The sequence below is a fragment of the Ciconia boyciana genome, chromosome 1 (assembly GCF_034638445.1).
Source record: "Ciconia boyciana chromosome 1, ASM3463844v1, whole genome shotgun sequence".
Classification (NCBI taxonomy): domain Eukaryota; kingdom Metazoa; phylum Chordata; class Aves; order Ciconiiformes; family Ciconiidae; genus Ciconia; species Ciconia boyciana.
This window is the reverse complement of record NC_132934.1, coordinates 193,229,670-193,250,393: the sequence shown is the minus strand read 5'-3', so window position 1 is coordinate 193,250,393 and position 20,724 is coordinate 193,229,670. Positions and strand designations below refer to the sequence as shown.

The 20,724-nt window shown below is 39.5% G+C and overlaps 1 protein-coding gene across 4 annotated transcripts; it reads right to left on the bottom strand.

The window, feature by feature from the left end:
* Positions 1-737: 737 nt before the first annotated feature.
* SPART (spartin) lies at positions 738-20,102 on the bottom strand. 4 transcript variants are annotated; one of them, XM_072850357.1, is made up of 10 exons: positions 19,990-20,080; positions 18,413-18,521; positions 13,491-14,323; positions 12,133-12,330; positions 11,022-11,126; positions 9,144-9,273; positions 8,168-8,362; positions 7,032-7,190; positions 6,863-6,953; positions 738-3,114 (listed from the first exon to the last, which is right to left on the bottom strand). In XM_072850357.1, exons 3-10 carry the CDS (start codon positions 14,319-14,321, stop codon positions 2,928-2,930), a joined length of 1,896 nt encoding a protein of 631 aa, XP_072706458.1. In that variant the 5' UTR covers positions 14,322-14,323; positions 18,413-18,521; positions 19,990-20,080; the 3' UTR covers positions 738-2,927. The 4 variants fall into 4 exon arrangements, with proteins under 4 accessions (XP_072706458.1, XP_072706459.1, XP_072706460.1 ...); XM_072850358.1 differs by lacking the exon at positions 19,990-20,080 and adding an exon at positions 19,500-19,689; XM_072850359.1 differs by lacking the exon at positions 18,413-18,521 and having other exon boundaries at positions 19,990-20,102.
* Positions 20,103-20,724: the final 622 nt, after the last annotated feature.

Genomic DNA, 20,724 nt, shown 5'->3' with positions numbered 1-20,724 from the left:
CGTTGGAGATCAGCAAAACATGAGCAGAATTGACACAGAGTACTCTGTTCCAACTGGACCTGTTTTGAGAAGGAGGGTGGACTACAGATCTCTGTAGTCTGGGACAGTGGGAGGTCCCTTCCAACCTACACCATTCTATGGTGATCTGAGTAACTGAACTGGTCAGCATGTTGTGGTGGAAAGTAGTTTTACTGGAAGGTAGTTTTACTAATTCTTTTTAAAGGATTACAGATTTAGTTTGTCAAGGAGTATTAAGAAATAGGCTATCCCAAAGTATTTTAAAATCAGCATTAATGAAACCAACCCACCCACCCACCCTTGGAATCTGGAGGAATCCATTCAAAGGCAGGGGTTTAGACTTGAGGCAAGAACAGTGGTTTATATCTACAGAATGATGAAGATGCCAGAGACGGCAGTAGCTTAGAATGACTTAGAGGTCATTAAAAGTAATCTTCTCAAGACAAGATTTGAGACCAATATTGTAGCAGGAAAGACTTTGAATAAATTAATTTTGAAATAACAATGCATTAGGAAATCAGGTAGCAGTTCACTCAGTAAACAGCATTAGTACGACTACTTCTAGGACTGCCACGGATCAAAAGACATTCAGTGTTCAAAGGAGAAACAAAACCAAGCTGGGAATAGAAAATGAACCTAAGGTACGAGGCTTAGGGAGCTTAGTGTGTATAGTGTACAAAAAGGAGAGCTGAGATAAGCTGTATATGGTAGAGGAACTGGGGACAAGCATATGGATTTGCTGCCCAGGGCCCAAGTAGTGACAGTTGAAGCAGGGTAAGTTCAACAGCATAGTACTTTCAGCAGTGAGAATTAACTAAACTTTGGAACAATGTGAAAGGGAAGATCATGGATGTATCACATTAAAAAATGTCAAATGGGGTAGGCATTATTAAAAAAAATCAGCTTTAATCTACTGTGAGACAAATTTGAAAGACTGAGTACATGTGAGGAGAACAACAGCAAGTTGAACAGGACAACAATGCTTGCCTGATACCAACAACATTTAAGTCTTTTTCCTCAGTAAACTACAACCTGGTCTCTTGAAGAGTGTAACACTTTGATCTTAACTGTTGTTTTAATACTTGTTGTTCTGATGGTTTACAGATAAAACTAAAGGGCATGAGCTATATGCAAAACCAAAATGGGAGGGAGGAGGAAGATACAAATACATACATCCCTATTGTAAATACAGTTCATAAAAACAAAAATGCTTTTTCTAGTGTGAAGTCTTTAGTAGCCTTAAACTGGTTACACTTGCTGGCAAGTGACAGACTATAGCAACAGAAATTGTTGTAGTATACTTTTGACGGACCTTTCTGGTTTGAAATATTTTAAGCTCTAATTGATGAGCTTGTTTCTGTCATTGACATACTCCAACACTGTTCTTGTATTACTTCAGAAGTCCTAGTCTTTCCACTCACTGATCCATACAGTAGCTTCACATCATAAAAAGGCCAAGCACAGATTAACCAATTTTAATTTCATCTTTATTTCCATAAATCAAAGTTACACTTCAAGTGGTTAGATCCTTTGTTTCACATTTCTCACCCTAAGTAAACACCTACAGCAGCTATCACAAAATGTGCACCTATTAGTTGTTACTGTATTTTTTAAATCTGATGTAAATATCATTTGCTAACAACCATTTATAGTTATTTTCTCCATTACATGAAATGGAGGTAAGTTGTAAATTGATGGTGTTCTGTTTGCTGCAGGTCCAGCCAGTATTAGAATGTGTAGCAGCTTTAAAACTCAATAATGAACTGTTAAATAAGTAGCAGTGTAAAAGCATCTCAAGGGCTCTACATATGGAGTCATTTCACACTGCACTAGGAACAGGATGAAAAACCTACACAGTAGTGTTATTCTATTCCACACACATCTCTTCATTAAAAGGGCTTGTTATCATACCCTTTAAAGATGCACCTTGTGCAACTATGAATTTAATGGAATAAAGATGCTGACTGTTAGAACTACTTGTGGAAGCAAATACTTACTGTCTTCCATTAGGAGGCCATGATATATACTCTGAATCTTTCTGGATTGGCTGAAAAGTACAGAATGCATAGAAGTTCCTAGTGTCCTCTATAGAATGTTTTTACAGAAAAATACTTGAATTTATGCAAAAACATACTTCTCCTCTCTACATAAAAATCTCCATTTCAAAGAATCTTTGTACATTCCTTATGGAGTCAACTGGAGAATACATTTTTCTAGAGCTGTAAATACCCTCTTTTAGAAGAAATGCTTGATATCTTTGGTTTGCTTATATGCTGGATGGAAAAAAAATAGTTTTAAAGGGAATAACTACCTAGTTACCTGAGGATCATCTTTCATTTCTTCCAACATGAACTTTGGATAAGATTAGCTGTTTGGTAGCTGAAAAGGGAAATTCTCTACAAAACAATGAAACACAAAGCTTATTTTAGTACATATTAAATAAGACAAGGCTGTTTTACTAAAACTAACTCTTAAGTTAAAAAACAAAACTAGTAGTCCTGTTTGTTCCAGAATTAGTAATCCTATTTGTTCTGTATCACCACCTTCTTTACAAATATAAAGCATTACAAAAATATTCACAATACTATTTCTATATTAATTATTCCATATTATATTTTGAAAAAGTGCTTACAGAGGCAAGTTTATTAACTGCAAACTCATACCCTTCCAGTCGTCTAAAACCCTGATCCAGTTGTTTAAAACCGTTGTTTAATACAGAACAAGGAGTTAAGACAACTTTCATTTTTCCTTCTAAGAATGTGCTCCCTACTTTCACATTTTCATGCCAAATTAACAGTTGCTTGAAAAGCAGAGTATGATTTGTGTTAAATTGCAGATTAGCAATGTAGTTACTTCTAAATAGGAAGTTTCATCTCTAATGTAAGGCTCTGAGAAATATTTCATTGCTTTCATTTTTTATCCTTCTTCTCATTATCCAATACTTTATATTCATCTAACACAGCATGGCCGGTTTCCTTTGCAGTTCTCTTTACAACAGCTTTGATACCAATATTGTCAATGTTAAATGCCGTCACACCAACATTGATTGCAGAATTCATAGCGTTGTCTGTAGCATGGCCAGCATCATCTCCGTACCTTAAGAAAGATAGCAGTTTTGTAGATACGTATAGTTGGTATTTTTCTCTTCACTAGAATTCTTTTGAAAGCAAAAATTTAAGCATTACCAAGAACAAATAATAAGCACACAGCATGAATGTCTAAAGAATAAAATTAGACATTACCAAGCCATTTGAGTAAGGGCTGCTCCTCTTATCAGACAGATTTTAAAGTTACCAATATGCTTCTGCCCTTTTTTCTCAAAAAACCTTCCAGTCTTTCTCCTTCCTTCCCATCTAGTTTTGAAGAGAAGAGTAGAAGGCTTATCTATAGAACCATAAGAAGAGGGGGGGCAGTTGTGTGCAATAACCCCCAAGTACTTTTTCACCTAAGTTCTTAGGTAAAATTCCTAATACCCTCTATCCCCCATTAAGTCCTCACAGCTGCTAAACCTTCTCAGTCTCTACCATGGGTGGCAGCACTGAGAAGGAGGGAGGGCAAACACTGTCTTGCCTTCTCTCCTGTTACAGAAAAACAGGAATCACCTCAGGCATATTTTCTCTCAGTCGGTACCACCACTGCCAGAATAGTGCTTGGTTAGTACTTGTCCTACATCACCTTTGCCTGTGTCTACATGGCATAATATGATACTATGTCTGGTGTAACAGCAACACACTGGCATGTTAATTCCAAGTCCCAAAAGCAGACTCCCTAAGGTAGTGCACCGCTGTGCTCAAGCAAATTAACCCAGACAGACTACCAGGTCTCCTGGGTACAGAGAACTGCTGACACAGCTATGCTCATATGTTGGAGGTAGCAAAGCCCCTACAAAAAAAATTTCATTGTGCAGTGAAAACTTATCTGAAGTAACCTGGAATCAATACAGTGGCAAAGGGGAAGGAGGGGGCAGAAAAAGGAGAAGTCATACAAAACCCCAAAAGGCTCAACAAAGCTATCTTGAGGATACGATGGAAGTTACCAAGAGATAAAACCTCTGGTCTCTCCACTGGGCTGTGGGTCCAGCTTCTTTATGCTTTAGGGGGCAAGTCACCAGTCTCAATTACTCAAGTGTTAAGAAAGGTACACAATCTACACCAGGACAGAAAGCACACTGAAGGAGGACAAGAGTGAGAGCAGGAACTCCAGCTGTTCTGGGCAGCCAGACATTTCCCCAGAGAGCACTGTAATCAGACAAACCAGGCCAAAGGGAAGTATTTCTGGCAGCGTCAGAATCCCAGCAGTTACCAGAGTTACTTTGTCCCTGTGCTTCTTATGACCAGAGATTCTTTGACGACCTCAAAAGAAGGCTAGAGGGAAGCACAGAATATCAAAGAATCCAAAAATCTATCACATTATGAGTGCGGCAGCCATGGCATAATGGCTGGAACCAACAATGAAACTGAATAAAAAGAAGTAGTGCCTTTTTGTTTGGTTTTTAATTCTCTGATAGAGTAACAGCCTTGAATCACCAACAACTGATTTGCAGATCACAGAATTAATCTCATAGCAAAAGTGCGGTATTTGTCAATTTGATTAGTTATTTTCACATCGAGAACATCATAAGCCAGTTTTATATAACATCAGTAAAATAGGTAACCTCATTTGAAGTGAGACTGTATCTTATCCAGTACAGTTAGGCTAACAATTTGTTAATATTTGATAATTGATTTTTCAGTTTGCCTGTCTCAATTGCATCATTTGTAAGGTGTTTTGTGTTTTTTTTAAAGAAAAAAGTTGGGCAGGTGTAGATACCACAGTTATTTATATCACTGTAAAAACCCACTAAGGTAGTAGAATGATACTTTGGCAGAAATACCACTTTTGGAAACTATGTTTTCCCCCAGTTCTGATCAACATACACATATGATGAGCATCTCTTTATAATTCCATCCACGAAGGTATTGCAGCTGAAGTTTTAGCTGAGTCTTTTGTGAATTTAGAGACACTGTGATGATGCTCCTTTAGCTTTGTTTCCATTAAGTGAAATTTAGCTCATTCACTGAAGTATTTTGAGTGGCAGAAATCTTTGTCACTGAAACAGAAACCAGCTTCCAAAAGAGGTATTATGTAGAATTTTAGTATATTTATATAGATAGATTCTAAAGATCAAATATCAGACATTTTCAATTGTATTGTAATTAACTGCAACATTTAATTACTTATTGTTTTTCACTCTTAGTGGCTGTTGACTGCTGATCTCCATATTTCCTATTTTTATATCAAAACCAAAAACATTACTGTGAATTTATGTGAAAGGAGTACCAGTACAATACCTCCTGACATTCCTACTGAAAGCAAGCATTAGCAATAGAGCGCCACTGACTAGAACTTCACTATCTAGCCTCCTATTCGAAATGCATCACAACACAACCCTGAATGCCAATCCACTTAATACTGTATGCTGAGGTTTACCTTACCTCTGCTAGTAGCCTGTATGCACTTTCAGCAATCCTTTTTAACATCTATTTTGCTACACTTATCACCAATTCCATTTAACCTACATGCCTTTGTGTCCTGGTTGCAGCTGAGACAGAGTTAATTTTCTTTATAGTGGCTGGTGTGGGGCTATGTTTTGGATTTGTGCTGAAAACAGTGTTGATAATACAGAGATGTTTTAGTTGTTGCTGCACTGGTCAAGGACTTTTCAGCTTCCTATGCTCTGCCAGGTGCACAAGAAGCTGGGAGGGGACACAGCCAGGATAGTTGATCCAAACTGACCAAAGGGCTATTCCATACCACATGACATCATGCTCAGTATATAAAGCTGGGGAAGAAGAAGGAAGGGGGGGACATTTGGAGTGATGGCGTTTGTCTTCCCAAGTAACCACTACGCGTGATGGAGCCCTGCTTTCCTGGAGATGGCTGAACACCTGCCTGCCCATGGGAAGTAGTGAATTAATTCCTTGCTTTGCTTGCGTGCGCGGCTTTTGCTTTACCTATTAAACTGTCTTTATCTCAAGCCTCGAGTTTTCTTACTTTTGCTCTTCCGATTCTCTCCCCCATCCCACCAGGGGGGAGTGAGTGAGCGGCTGCGTGGTGCTTAGTTGCAGGCTGGGGCTAAACCACGACACTTTGCTTACTCTTCACTTTCTATTATACCTACTGCACTTTTTTTTTTTTTTTGAGGTGTGCATTTCATACATTTTGCAGTTACTTCAATATATTCCCTTATTCTCCACAGCATCTTCCAGTACATGTACTCAACTTTGTTCTTTCCATCATCTTAGTAACATCATCTTAATCCCAAATGTTACTATCCTCTTCCCCCATTATCTTTTTCTAAGAACATCTGTATTTTGCAAGTCGATGCTATCCTGTTATTGCTATTTATGCCTTAGATTTCCTTACACAATATTCTGTTTTGTACCTCCTCGCTTTAGTCAGACCTGCTGATAGTTGAAGTTCTTCCATTTTTCTTCAAATTTAGCTAAGTTTACATAAATTCAGGATCAGAGCTGAGAGGTTTAAAACAGTAACTTTTTTTCATAATGACATTATACTGTAGAGCAAAGATATAAATCTGAACAGTATTTGTAACATAGCCTGAAGCTGTAACACTTCTAGAAGAGAGCTAAAAAAACACTTACCACAATCATTTACTCATTTCGTATTTTTAGTTACAGGAGATGCTCATTACTGTGCACTTAGCAGCTTATCATGTGCTGCATAATTAGAGCAAAGCAGGTATTGCAGTTAGCTTCCCTGCACTTTAATAAGCTTTCTTGCCAGTATTCAAACACAATGACAATATGTTGTAGAAGATGAAACCAATAAAAACATAACTTACTTGTATTTGACGGTTTTTACAGTCTCGGTTGAAACACTTTTAGCAATGCACTTAGCTGCACTTTCTAAACCTTGCCACACTGTTGAAAACCCTGTAAAAATGAACAGCTTATTTGAGTTCATAGCATTGAAAAGTATGCAATTAAAAGAGTATAAGGAATTTTTATTACCTTGAACTCCACTTGCTGCTACCACCAGAGCACCATCAAAAGTGGATTTGCCATCTTTATCTTTCTTAAGGGATTCTGGAACTAATTTGCTGCCATGCTTCTTCACGTGCGGAGCCAGCTCCTTTCCGACACAGCTTGCTATGGAACACACTCCCTCAACTACCATGAAACAACAGTATGCAGATTATTTAGTAAGAACATAGAACATCTTTCTTTAAAAGTCCTTACTCCTAATTAAAAGTAAGTTTCACTGAAGTCTTAAGTGTTGCTTCTATTTAAATATGCTTATTTGAAAGACAGACCTTAATCCACGCTTAAGTACCCGACTGATAGAGAAGCAACTTTATTTTTCAGATTCCGCACAGCTCCAATTCCTAAGAAACAAGTAAGGTTGGTCTTATGGCTAAAAAGCCCTTTAAAAGAAATACATACATGTCACACTAATGTCAAGAAACTGCTTCCATTGCTTTGTTATGCCCAACTTGCAGATAGGGAACAAACCGTGTTTATTTCCTGACCCGTCTCCTGGAGAAGTCTTTCTTACAATCATTCCAGCTCTTCAAAGTATTTGTATAATATCCAGCACAATTTGCTTTTAAACTTGGATGAGTCACTAGACACTAAATATAAACAGTAATGCAAATAAATAACAGAATGAAGTTACTGAGAGCTGCTAGGGTTACCAAGCACCTCTGAACACCCAGCCTTTTCTATCTGGAAGTTTATACGTAGTCTAATAGACTTGTTTCAGGTGTGCATATTTAAAACCATGCAGACACACACTCACTAGTGATACAATATACATGTTAGTAACCAGTGACGGTACAGCTTTTAAAATACATGGTTATCAACTGAAGAAGAGAGACACACCATTTTGAAATAACTGTCTAAAACTTAGAAAAACATGCCAAACTTAAGACTGTACAGACTATTCTTTTAGGAAAGAAAAAGATGCCTCAAGGCTATATAATAAATCCTAGCCCTAAAGTATGTCCTCACAGGATATAACTAGGCCAAACTACTGATCACTGGATTTCACCAGGTCAGTCCCTCCTCTAGTTCATTGGCTCGAGAAACCAGCTCTCATTTTACAGAATATTTAAGGCAAAAATATACTATGAGATGGAAATTTTTACCTAAGAATTGGCTGACTTTCACAGCTCCTCCAGTAGCCTGTTTTGCTACGTGAAGCCCCTTTGCTACAGTTGGGTTGACTTCCAGAGGTTTTTCTTCTGGTTGAATGTGTTCTCGCAGTTTAGAAGCTCCTTTGTGGATAGCTTTACCAGTATATTCTGCTCCTTTTATTAGGCCCCAGCTTACCCAAGATGCACCTTCAAGGCAAAAACTGTGTTTCTTAGAATGTACAATTTTATAGACTGTGATTCCTACAGCTTTCCCTCCTCTGCAACACTGACTAGAAACATTCCTGATTACACAGTCTGCAATTATACTCTTCCCTGAATGGGCCAGCATGAATTCCTGCAGTGATTTCTGCTCCTACACCACCCACGTTTTTTCAATTCACTTTACTTAAGTTTAATACAGCCAGCCCTCACCCAAATGTCAGCTTAATACAGATACTCAGTTTTTTAATAGATATCCAAGCCCCAGCTGGGTCAGAAGTGATAGAACTGCACATCTCAACGCTATTAACATTCTAAAAATGTACAACCCAGCCCTCTAGCCCTCCTAGCAGATTCATATTTATTACAATCAGCTGGTGGTCATTAGTATATTCCAGAGGTTCTCAGAGGAAAAAAAATGTTTATCTGCTGAAATCACAATAGATGCCTGCTTTAATATAACTGCTCATACAGGAGTAAAATTGTTCTGTCACAGCAGTTTGAGTCACAGGGGGCAATACCCTAACATATTGTCAGATGAGGAGCCTAACTCATTTGAATGAGCAAGACTGTTGGCAATGGATTTAAATTCTGCACTGTTTTTATAAAGCCCACCAAAGTATCCTTTAGACAATTACTACCGGAACTGGTGAACAACTACTTCTGACCACACAGCTTCTACCAGCACACATGCATTTAGGTGAAAATAGTGTTTAAATGTTACTCACAGAGGTTTATATTGAACACAATCCTCTTACTACAACGGTACCTGACAAGATTCCATGGGCAACTTTCTCACTCCATTCTGGCAACTCTTTCCGATTTTCCACTCCTTCAGGTTGTGGTTGGATATGTACAGTCTGAGGCAAGTTAATTGCATCACTAGAGGCTTCTGAAGGCTGCCAAGTGAAAGTAAACACCTGAGAATCTGCTTCACAATATATCACAAGGATTTCTGTTTTACATGTTTTAGATCATACAGATCCATTATCAGAAAATGCTAACATATTCCTTGGGTAAGTGTACAGAAATTCAATGGAAATTTGTGATTCAATTACTTTTGCAAAGAAATGCTATGCGTTCAAAAAAAGCTTATCAGACAGCTCAGCATTTTCTGTACACTTTCTTCATCCAGTTACAATGAAAAGATTTGCATGCCTACATGGCTGTATGGTCAAGTAACTAAGTAGGGAAAACTTACAGTACAAGTTAACTAGCAAAAAAAGGTAAGAGACTTATCAATCTATCATTTTTATCTTCTCAGATGGAAGTTAATTCTGTTGTTATCAGTATGGGAACTGCAGTCCAGCTGCACTAAAAGAATGCAGCTGTTCTGGTTGTTTTGCTCCTCATCCCTCCCAAATTCAAAAATAAAGGAGATTATTCATTCTACATGCTGTCAATGCTTTTGCAGACTGGCACAGCCAAGGAACACATCAAGCTGTGCATGATACTGCTCCCCATTTAAAGTTGCGTGGATAGGTTCGGTGTGATTTCATGTCAAACACTAGAGTTTCTAGAGTAGACGTTAATCATTCAAACATAGCAACCACCACCACAGTCTGGTTAGTGTTTCTAAAAAGCGTAACACCACTTACACAGTTCACAGACAATGTGTAATTAAACTTTAATTAGAGAAAGCAAAAAAATTGTAATAGATTTAGGTTTTGGTTAGGATTCTATTTTTAAGACTTGTCCAATGTAAAAGTAAAAAAACATTTCAATGATTGAAAACACTGCTAGTTAATGAGGGACAGTAAGAAAAACCTTTTTGTTTAGTCTAGAAGAGTCTATATGAAAGCATTCATAGATGAAACCTATGAACAGAATAGAATACACAATATAGAATAGTATTTGATATTGCATGGAATTCTTAGATTCCTCTGACATATTTACTGAAAATAAAAATAGGGTATTGCACAAAGATGGCTGTTGCAGTAAAACAAAACAAACATTAACAGAAAAGAGTAGATTAAGTCTTGGAAAGTTGCTAGGTTAACAATATATCACTGACTTGTACTATATCATCAATTACTTCTTGAGAGCAGTGCAAAATCTCATGTTTAAGAAATGTCTTTAGCATGTGACCAAAATACTCTGGGGGCTGGGCAGGAGAAATTACCTTAATACACAGCTATAACTAAAAAAAAACCTACAAAAAAACCCAATGAAAAAAACCCCAAAGTATGCTCCAGATTAATTCAGTTACACCACAGTTTGGATCACTATGTAGAAAAACATTCAACGAGACTTCTAAGGACTTTGCTAAGGATCAGAAATGGGTTCTCTAATAAGACAGGTGACTCTATACTATAAATACATTAAATATACTTGTTAATTAGATCCTCATGAGTACTATATAAAACAGATACATTAAATGGCCATCACACTAGGCTTTGAAATATTTGTGCTCTATCACAAAGTTTTTAAAACTCCAGAAATCTGCTACTGATTTGCAAAATGTGGTAGCCTGCAGTAATTGAACCAGCTCTTAACCAACAACAACAAAAAATTAAAAAAACCACAGGGCACAGCATACATTGCTGCTTTCAACCAAGTCTGGAATCTCAGCAGTTCTAACATGTATTTCAGGGACTTTTTTTTTTTTCCCACTACAAAATTTTGGAACCACTATCCTGGAATTTACCTGGACTTTGTGGCCAGACATCTGCTTAAATTTATCTTCAAAATGCGCTCTCTCAGTTGCTGGGAGCTCTGAAGATAACCCTACTCTCTCATGGGATCCTGGCACCTGTGACATCGTATCAGGGAACATTAACAAAAACATGGAATTTTAGGACAACAAGGAACTAATGAGGTATCCAATTTGAACTACTTCTACACAGGAAAGATTACAGAATTTTATCCAGTAAGTCCTGCACTGAAACATCACATAATTCTGTAGTACTTTTTCCTTTGAAGTAAAAATTAGTGGCCTCCTGTGCTAGCAAAATTCCCTGCTGAACTCAACAGGATTTGTAACATAACGGAAGTCTGCCCACATGGCATGCTGCAAACCAGTCCATCATCACTGCATGCAAGTCTTGGTGATTCAACAAGATTCTATCTTTCATGAAAAGATATAACCTTGCTATGAGCTTTTAAGTAGTTATTGATTACCATTCTTCCTGAAATGGTGCTCCAGTGCTCTTACAGTCATATTTTTCACCTTGTTTCCAGTCACTGTATCTTACTGCACCTTTGTTACGCTATGGGTTTTTTTCTATTTTCTCTATCTGTTAATATCTTACTGCAATAAGGTGCCAGATTTATCTTTTTTGAGATCCCATTTGAAGGGAGATTTTAAAGGTACAGACTATTTTCACAGGTCTTCTCTGAAGCGGCTTAATATTTTTGAACTGTAAACACATTTGGGCACATTCCAAGAATGGTATCATCAAAACTACAGAGAGCGTGTGCACACACAGAGGAAAAAATGTGCTTCACCCTGAACAGAAATTTTCATTTTGGGTCCTATATTCTCTTTTGGAAAAATAGAGAAAATGTACAAAATGATCTCCAATTCCTCTCTGTACTTACAATTTAGTATTTTAAAATTTCTGTCCTCCCATCTCAGAGAGCCTACAGTTTCATTACTAGGTTGCTTAATCTTGGCTACTTTATCTATTTCTCACTGGTAAGCTCACCAAGCAAGACACAGAACTTTGCAGTTTTACACAACTAAATGTAAATAGGGCGATGTATTGATAATTTCCACCTTTCCTTATTGGCTTAAAAAAGGCAGCCCAGGAATTTACCTGGATTCGAAGGTCAGACATCTGTTTTAAGAGATCCTCAAAGAGCTCTCTGTCAGCTGCTGGAAGTTCTGAAGACAGCACTACTCCCACATAGGACCCTGGTATCTGGGACATCGTGTCAGGGAACATGTAGACTCCAGTATTACAGCACAGAACAGGAGACTGGTTACACATTAGAGGATACAACCAGTCACAAACCTACAAAAGACAAGTACATAAAGGAATTAAAGGAAACTTTTAAAAAAGAAAGATAGGTCGAATGTACTGATAAGCACCACAAACTTGATTTTCCGTAAAGTTTAAGAAAAAAAATGAAAAAGCCTTATGCCATCTTGGAAAAAAAAAAAAACCAAAACAAAAAACCCACATCACTGTGGAAATACCATTCTTGATTAGTTCTGACAGTCTAATATACAGAAAATACCAATTTTCACAGGACTATAATTCAGGCTGGTAGCCTCTTAACTGAGGTCTAGTCTTGAGGCCCAGGTGTAGAAGCAGATGAAAAGCACTGCCAAACAAGTGAGGATTCACAGCGCCTGTAACTTCCTGTAGATCTCAGGACAGGTTTATATGATAGGATAAAGAGAACATATGGCTGTCACTGGCTGACTGTTGAAGACTGCTAACACAGGTGGAGGTGAACCAGCAAACCCAAAAGTAGGCAGCAGTTTTTGCTTGTTCCTCCAAGTTTCCCCTTCACTGATGAGACTTCCAACAGCCAATCTTAGTAGCAACAAGGAGATCCAAAGTCAGAAACCAGACCAGAAACATTACATACATTGCAGAAGGTGCCCACATGAAGCACGCATGGACTGAAAAAATCCAAATAGTGGGTCCAAAAATCCAAATAATAAAATCCAAAAAATCAAAAAATCCAAATAATAAAAAATTCAAATTTTTTTATTTGTAGTTCAGAGTCTGGATTAACATGGGCCCTCAAATTCCAAATTATCAGCTGTCCTAACTGCAATACCTTGTCACTAGTTGAGACTGAAGTGGGTAGCACGTAACCCCATTTTACACTGACATGTTATAAGAGGTGAATCAACATGTCTTCTCTATGTGAGGAAAGGGAAGTTAATTTTATGAAGACATGTTAAGTCAACTCCTTTAGAAAACGGAATTCACCAGAACAGTCAGCACTTGACAACCTTGGGAAGACACAGGTGATTTTCACAGAAAAAGTCATAAAAGAGCCTATTTGCAGAAAAACATTTCTCCAACAGCTATAACATCCTTCATATTATCATACAGAGATTTAGGCTCAGAAGAGTAAGAACTTAAGAAGATTGCCTTTTAAAGTTTTATGTCAGTTCTTGAAATTTAATTAAAGGAGAAAATTATTTTCCAGTTACCTGAAGAAATGCAGGTGGACGATTCCGGGCTGTCTCACTATCTGTATCCAAGAACTTCACAATGCGCAGATATCCAGGATATGAAGGAGCACTAACCTGGCCATCAGGAGTCACAAAGAATATTTGTACTCCTTGGGGAATCAAGATCAGCTCATCTGCATCCACTCCCAGGTTTTCAAGGGGAGGTGGCTGAGTACACTTACTGTAGTAGTCCTCACCTACAGAAGAAAACTCCCCAGAGTCTGTGCCATAAGACACAGTAAAATGGCCATTGGTAGCTTGAGGCGTATAGGCAGGAGGTGCTTCATTTGGCAGACAAAGAGGTTTTGCAGATGATGGACTCATAGCTGGAATTTGCCTCTGGCTCACAGTTGCAACACTTCCATCTGCTGCAGGTGGTTGACTTGGTACAAACAGAGAATTAGGGGCTGGGGGTCTTTCTGGCTTTTCTTTGGAAGGAATGGATGGGTACAACTTGGGCACCCCAGCAGGGGCATCCATCGCAGCAGGACTTGCTTGTACGGGTGGGGTGTTTTGTTCTAGAATGCCGAGTCGAGCATGAACGTTTTGAAGGGTCTCCCTCATCTTCTGTTGCATTTGCCTGGCAGACTCCCACTGGGACCCTACACATGCAGGACCCTGCGATGGAATGCTAACTCCTCGGAGCAAGTGGTCAAGTCCTTGCTTATAATAATTTCTTGCCTCTTCCTTCTGACCCAGTTCATCTGTATTCAGTCCTTTATTGATAAAAATAAAGGCTTTCCTGTACTCTTCATTAATAGCTTTAATATTTGCATCTTCTTGCATAACTGGATCCTGTAGTTGTTCCATTACTGCAAATTGGAATCGATTAGTAGGAGTATTCACAGATGAAGCCAAACAAAGTCTACCTTAGAATAAAATGTCTTCTAATTGGTTTCTAACAGTAACTATACTCTGTGTATTAGCAGAAAGCTATCTAGTTGCTTGGTACAGTGCCTGGTATGTTACGGTTATCTCCTATTAACCTTCAGATTTAGAATATATGATTCCAAGTCAGCAAGGAATTTAACTCTATAACCATCACATCTGGTTACATCACAGACAGGTATTTCTTAAACGTTAAGCATCAGAAGGATACGGGTAGGCCTGATATTCAACTTTCCATCTTAAAAAGTATTAAGATCAGTAGTAAATGGTGGAGTAAAAAAAAAAATAAATGAAAAATCTAACTTTACTTTTGATATTTAAAAAAAAAATCTCTAGGGTATTAAAAAACTCAGTTAACATTTTGTCTATTTAAATAAGGGCTGAACTTACAAACTTAGTACATTTTTATTCCAATGATTTAAGGGAAAGCACTCAACAGATTTAAACAAGCCTTGACAGACTCAACAGACTTAAACAAATCTTGATAGACTTCAAGACAGACACAGAACTGGGAAGAAATACTTTGAACAGTTAAAGCTATGCCTTACAAAATGAAAACAGGGAATTACTTAATTTCTTTACAGTGTTTATGAAGTGAGAAAGACAACTGGCGTTTTCCCTTCCTTGCTCCCCAGGTGACAAAAACCTGAAATACCACTATGTACAAAAGGTTGCAGGTTCTATTTCTATTTTGGAATGTATTCCTCAAACAGCCTCATATACATTTCAACAACTGAAGAGCAGAAAAGAATCCAATAGGTTTATTTGAACTTTAAAATGTGTAAAAAAAAAAAAAAAATCACTGTTTTAACTGACTGCACATTTTCAGTCTTGGCCAAATGCAGCAAATACCAATCATTCTTGGACTAAGATAGTGTTTACAACACACAATGTAAAAAAATTCCAGTGAGGTTTTTTGCTGACAGTGTTGAGAGGCATTGTCAATTCAGAAAAATCAGAGTCATGATCATGGACAACAAAAATGGGATACTATTTAAAAATGAAAGAGCATGCATTTTTAAGAAAAACAATTATTCTGTGCTGTAAGCTGGATGGAAGAAAGGAGAAAAATCTAGAGACATCTGTCAATCACAATGATAGCAAGCTACAGAAAACATGGGCATAAGTAAAATCCAAAGTGTGAAAATAAAAATACTTCCATTACACATACAGAAGCATTACTGCCACTGTATAAAGCACTGGTGAGACCTCACACAATGCTGAGCCACATTCAAGAAAGCTGCACCAAAACAAGAAGAAGCATGCAGAAGGCTACTGAAATTTTCTGGTGAATCTATTACTTTTCTTTTCCCCAGACAGAGGTATGTTTGGCTTACTAAGTCAATAAACCAAAGGCTAAGAGATTGGATTAGTCTCTATAAATAAACTGGATGAAAAGAAGAAAGTAAATCAGGAAAGAAAAAAAGAACTACTGAAATCCAAACTTTTATTAAAATCCTGAAACAGTACCTACATTTAAGTTTATTGAATGTCTCTTTTTGTTTTAGTCCAACTATCAATAAAGTAAATAAATAAATAAATAAATGAATGTATATATTTAAGTAATCTGGAAAATATCCTTCCTCTAGTCCAACACAAACAGAGCAACTTAGGTAGTGCAGGCCATGAAAAGATTTTAAAGAGGCAAAGATCAAATGCCGTGCTCTACTCCTAGATCCTTTATGACCAAAACGCAGATAGTACTCATGTGACTGGTGCATTGGCAGTCACATGACAGTAGTGTCATGTAATGTGAAACACATCTGTATTTTTACAATGTGACAGAATCCAATTTCATGCAAAAGATAAGATGTGTGATTTCAGTCCAATGACAGACACATAGCTAGGAATATGACAGGGCTGGCTTGAGCAGGCAGCCCACATGGAGCAGGTCACCAGCGACTCAAGCCACCAGGCTCGCTGCCAATTCCCCATCATGTAGCAGAAAAACAAATCTTGGGCTGGAGGAGATTTTTCTTGTTGACTGCAGTCACCTGCTGCCAGTAGGTTCAACATCTTTGATTTAAGCTGAAGAACAACACTGGCGTAAGAAGAAGCGTATATTTAATAACCACCAAGGACATCAAGTTTAGAAGTTATAAGCATGCTTCTGACCAGCACAACAGCAAGCAATTAGAATGAAAGTAATTGGAAAGAACTCTTAACACGTTTGTGAATATAGCTGGAGCCTTACATGAAAGATTATACTTAACCATGTAATATATTTTATGATCTAGACATTAACCATTTAAGATATGCATAGTCAAATTACTAGCTAGCAAAAAAACCTAGGGACTCCCAAACCACATCATCTGTGTCAGCACTTGTATTTACTAATGAAAAATCCTTTTTTCCTTGTAAGAGGGGTATAAAGGTGAAAATTTAACAGTAAGGAACTCTGATTTAAAAATTATTGTAGGTTTCCAAAACACAGAAAATGTTTAGAAGACTGAGGAAGACAGAGTTTAACCTAACATCAGTTTACTTCTTTATGAGCAAAATTTAGTGTTTCAACATTTTTAGTGCCTGATTGGCACTAAAAACTTGGATTTTAGAATCCAATTCTGTAACAAGTCCCTTCTTAAGGCTTTAAGTAAACAATTAATTTATGTGAACACAATTGCAGTACCTCTTGCAATTGCAGTACCAACTGCAATAGTCTACTTTGCCCCATGTTTTTTGATTTGTTTTTGCTGGGGGAGGCTAAGGCAAAGATACTTTACAGATTTTAAGTAATTCTTTTGCTAGTGATTGTTAGTATGAAACAAGAAGAGACATCAAGTAAAATCCTAAAGTCATAGCTACATTTCAACTTAATAGTGAATTAATTTACTATTTACTGTATGCTTGTCACACTGTCAACACCACTGTTCTTGCTAAAGCTCAGCCTTTATTAACACTAAAAAAGGTCTGTAAGAAAACAGATGTCAGCACGATCAGTGTATACACAGCACTAGTGCACGGTGGAGATACAAAAGCTGGCTCAGCAGTTCAGAAGAGTGGGAGTGTTATAACTCATCTCCGATTGTTTGAAACATCCCAGGTTTGCAGTATATGTACAGTATAGTTACCACCAAACTATGCATTTGGGTGGCAAAGCACTTGGAAATGGAAGAAGGAATTCACAGTAGGTTTTAAGTTTAACACAAGATAACTAAAAGTCAGCCTGAAGAGCTAAGTTTAATTCATTCCTATTAATTTATTAAAATTAATACAAAATAGTGGATGGTATAAAGTAAATAAGCCAACTGGATTGTTCCCTCACAACACAAGAAGAAATATTCTCTGGAACAGAACATTGAAGTAGCAATCCAATCATATGCAAGGAAGATCCTCAGTCATTATTATTTTCAGTGTATGATCTTAATATAGTATTTAAGTGTCCTGCATGTTTTAATATTTATCTGTAATCCATTTCTGTACAATGCAGAGTCTTATTTCCTCTGTTTAAAGCTGGAATGAATGGCAAAGTGTGCATTACTAAATACGAGAGTCTCACAAACCAACTATTGGTCCTACGGCCTACAGATTGGCCCAGATCTGTACTACTTAGTACTAAGTAAGATTTAGAGGAACTTGTCTTGGAGAAAGCTGGTCCAAAACAGAGCTAAGAGCTAACAGGCACTGTAGATAATCACAGATCAATCCAGTGCTTGAGCTCATTCCATGGCCCTTTTTAATTTATCAGTACAGATATACTCCGTGGTTTTAAGTGACTCAACCAAGGGAGGCTACAGTGCAACAGGGAAACTTGAGTTCAATTTGATATTGTAAGCTAACATCTCAACTATCTGGCTGACCTCTGAGGCAGCAAACCCCACTTCATTAAAAAGTAATGTATATTAAAAAGATACAGCTCAGTGGTGGATCTTACTGCCAGAAGGTAAACATGAAGCCTAAAGCTTATTAAGAGGATTAAATATCCTGACTGGCAGAGGTAGGACACTCTTTCGAAATCACTGGTTTTGAAATGTGGGAGGTATAGGGGAAGAAAAAGCAAAACCAAAACAAACCCCTTAATCCAAGAGCTCTTCCTCTATGTCAACTGTTTTTCTATCAGCCACTGATTTCAAAGATGAAGAGGATGAAGAACTACCATACGGACAGAATTAAGCCTTATTTCTGTGGGGAAAGAGCAATTAAGAAAGTATTAGTAACTTTCAAGAACTTAGAGAACAAACTGAATTAAAACAAATGTTATAAAGGATTTAAGCTAATACAACCCAGGTACTAGCTGATAATTTTACTTTTTTTTGCTTTCAGTTTACTTATATTAGTTTGTTTAAAGTAGCCCTTAAATTTTTCATTAAGTGGTGGCCTACTGCTAATTTTTAAGCACCTAAGGCTAGATAATATCAAAGACCAGGCAACAGAGAAAGGCAGTGATCTGATCTAGCATGGTAATTGTTACTCTCTCAAAATTACTGAAGACTTCAGTAAACTCCCATCTTCTGACATTTCAACCTATGCCATCTTCTCAGGCCGGTATCCCAGCACCTACATTCACCCAGCCAGCATGTCTGATTTTCCTCCTCTCGGTACTACTGCTGTCTCAAGCCTTTTTTTGTCCAAATAAATGGACCTCCTTCCTGACTCCTTGGTCTGTATTTCCATCACATGCTCTCCATGCAGAGCTTTTAGGCTTTGAGTGCCTACTTGGCACTTGTTTAAAAAGTAAAGTGAAAAACCAGTAGAGCAGATAATTCTCTTCATCATGCAGCTGTGCTGTCCAGCACTTACATTCTTCACAGCACTGAAGTACAAAGACATGGTCGCTATCTACCATTCTGCGGCCCAAGATTCTAACAGCATCACGGAACATTTAGGGTTACGCAAGATAGCTATTTAATACTTTTTCATTAGCAGTGTGCCTGCCAGTTTCGCATCACCGCCAACAGATTTTTCCATATACAAACAACTCAAGCCCAAACTGTCTGACGTGAATCTTTTAAAAAAGACAAAATACAAGGAGCAGTTTTCCGAAGTATTTTGACAAATAACCTCTCAGATCCATAAGGAGACACTCAAAACATGATTGTCACGGCTACTTTAACCTGGCCTAGTCACACCCCGCTCCACCCCTCCCCTCCCGCTGCTCACCCGGGCAGCAGAGCTCGCGTTGTCGAGGCGGCACCTTCACCCCCCGCCCACCAGCTCTGACCAGGGCTCGCCCTGCCGCGCAGGGGAGTGGGATGCCCCGCTCCAGCCGAGCCGGCCGGACCGCACCGCGCAGACGCGGGGCTCCGCACCTGCTGGCCGGGCCCAGGCTTCTCTGCAGCGAGAGGATACGAGCCACCCGGGCGCCTGCCACCACCCACCGGGCCCTGCCCAGGCCCGTGTCCCGGCTCCCCGCCGCTCACGCAGCTACCCCCGCCCCGCGCTGACCGGAGCGCCGCCTTCGCTTCGGGACGCCGCACGCGACTGCCCGGGGGCAGCCGAGGCGGCGGCGACCGCGCTAAGCTGCCCGCCTCGCCCCGTCCCGGGCGAACAAGCCGCCTCACCGCAGCCCGCCAGGAGGGGCCGCGCCCCCCGGCCCCGCACGGAGCCCCCCCTCCAGCCCGGGAGGGCCGGGCCCCGCGGCCGCGCTCACCGAGCCAGGCCCCGCTCGCCGAGCCGAGCCCCGCCACGCCTCCCGGTCAGGCGGCAGCGGGCGGGACCGCCGGCCCGCGCCTGTGGCGTCACCGCGCGCCCGTTGGGGGGTGCGCGCGGGGGCGGGGCGGGGCGGCGGCTCCGCGGCGGGGGGGGAAGGAGGAGCGAGAGGGAAAGGCCCTCGGCAGGGGCGGCTGCGGGGCTGGGGGCGGGAGGCTTGAGGAGAAGCGGTGCCGCAGGCGGCAGGGGCGCGCTGGGGACGCTGTGCGTAGTTCTAAGAGCTCGATTCTCTTCCTAGCAACTGTTTAATTAATAAAAGGTGTTTCATACGTGTTGGCTGTGATGCGTGCCTTCCCCCGACTTGGTCTCCTGTCAGGGGAAAGGAGGACATGCTCTCCTGCCGCTCCCCCACCCCGGGAGCGGCGGCGGCGGCGGCACTGGGCCCGGCCGGTGTGTCGGCAGAGCCTGGGAGCGGGAGGCGGTGAAACTGGCGATTCCTGGCGTCTGGAAGCGGGGCTCATAACCGGCACTGGCAACAATGCCAGGAAATCTTGCTCTAACCAGAGCTTCCAGTTAGGTAATTGAAATCAATATTCAAAAATGGAAAAACAAGGCCTAAAAGCTATCATTCTGAAGCTTCAAAGTCTCCTCTTTATGTCACGTTTCAAGTTTCATTTTGACTGTCACTTTAATTGTGACAAAATGACCGGCTTCTCTGCTCGGAGAGATGCCATGT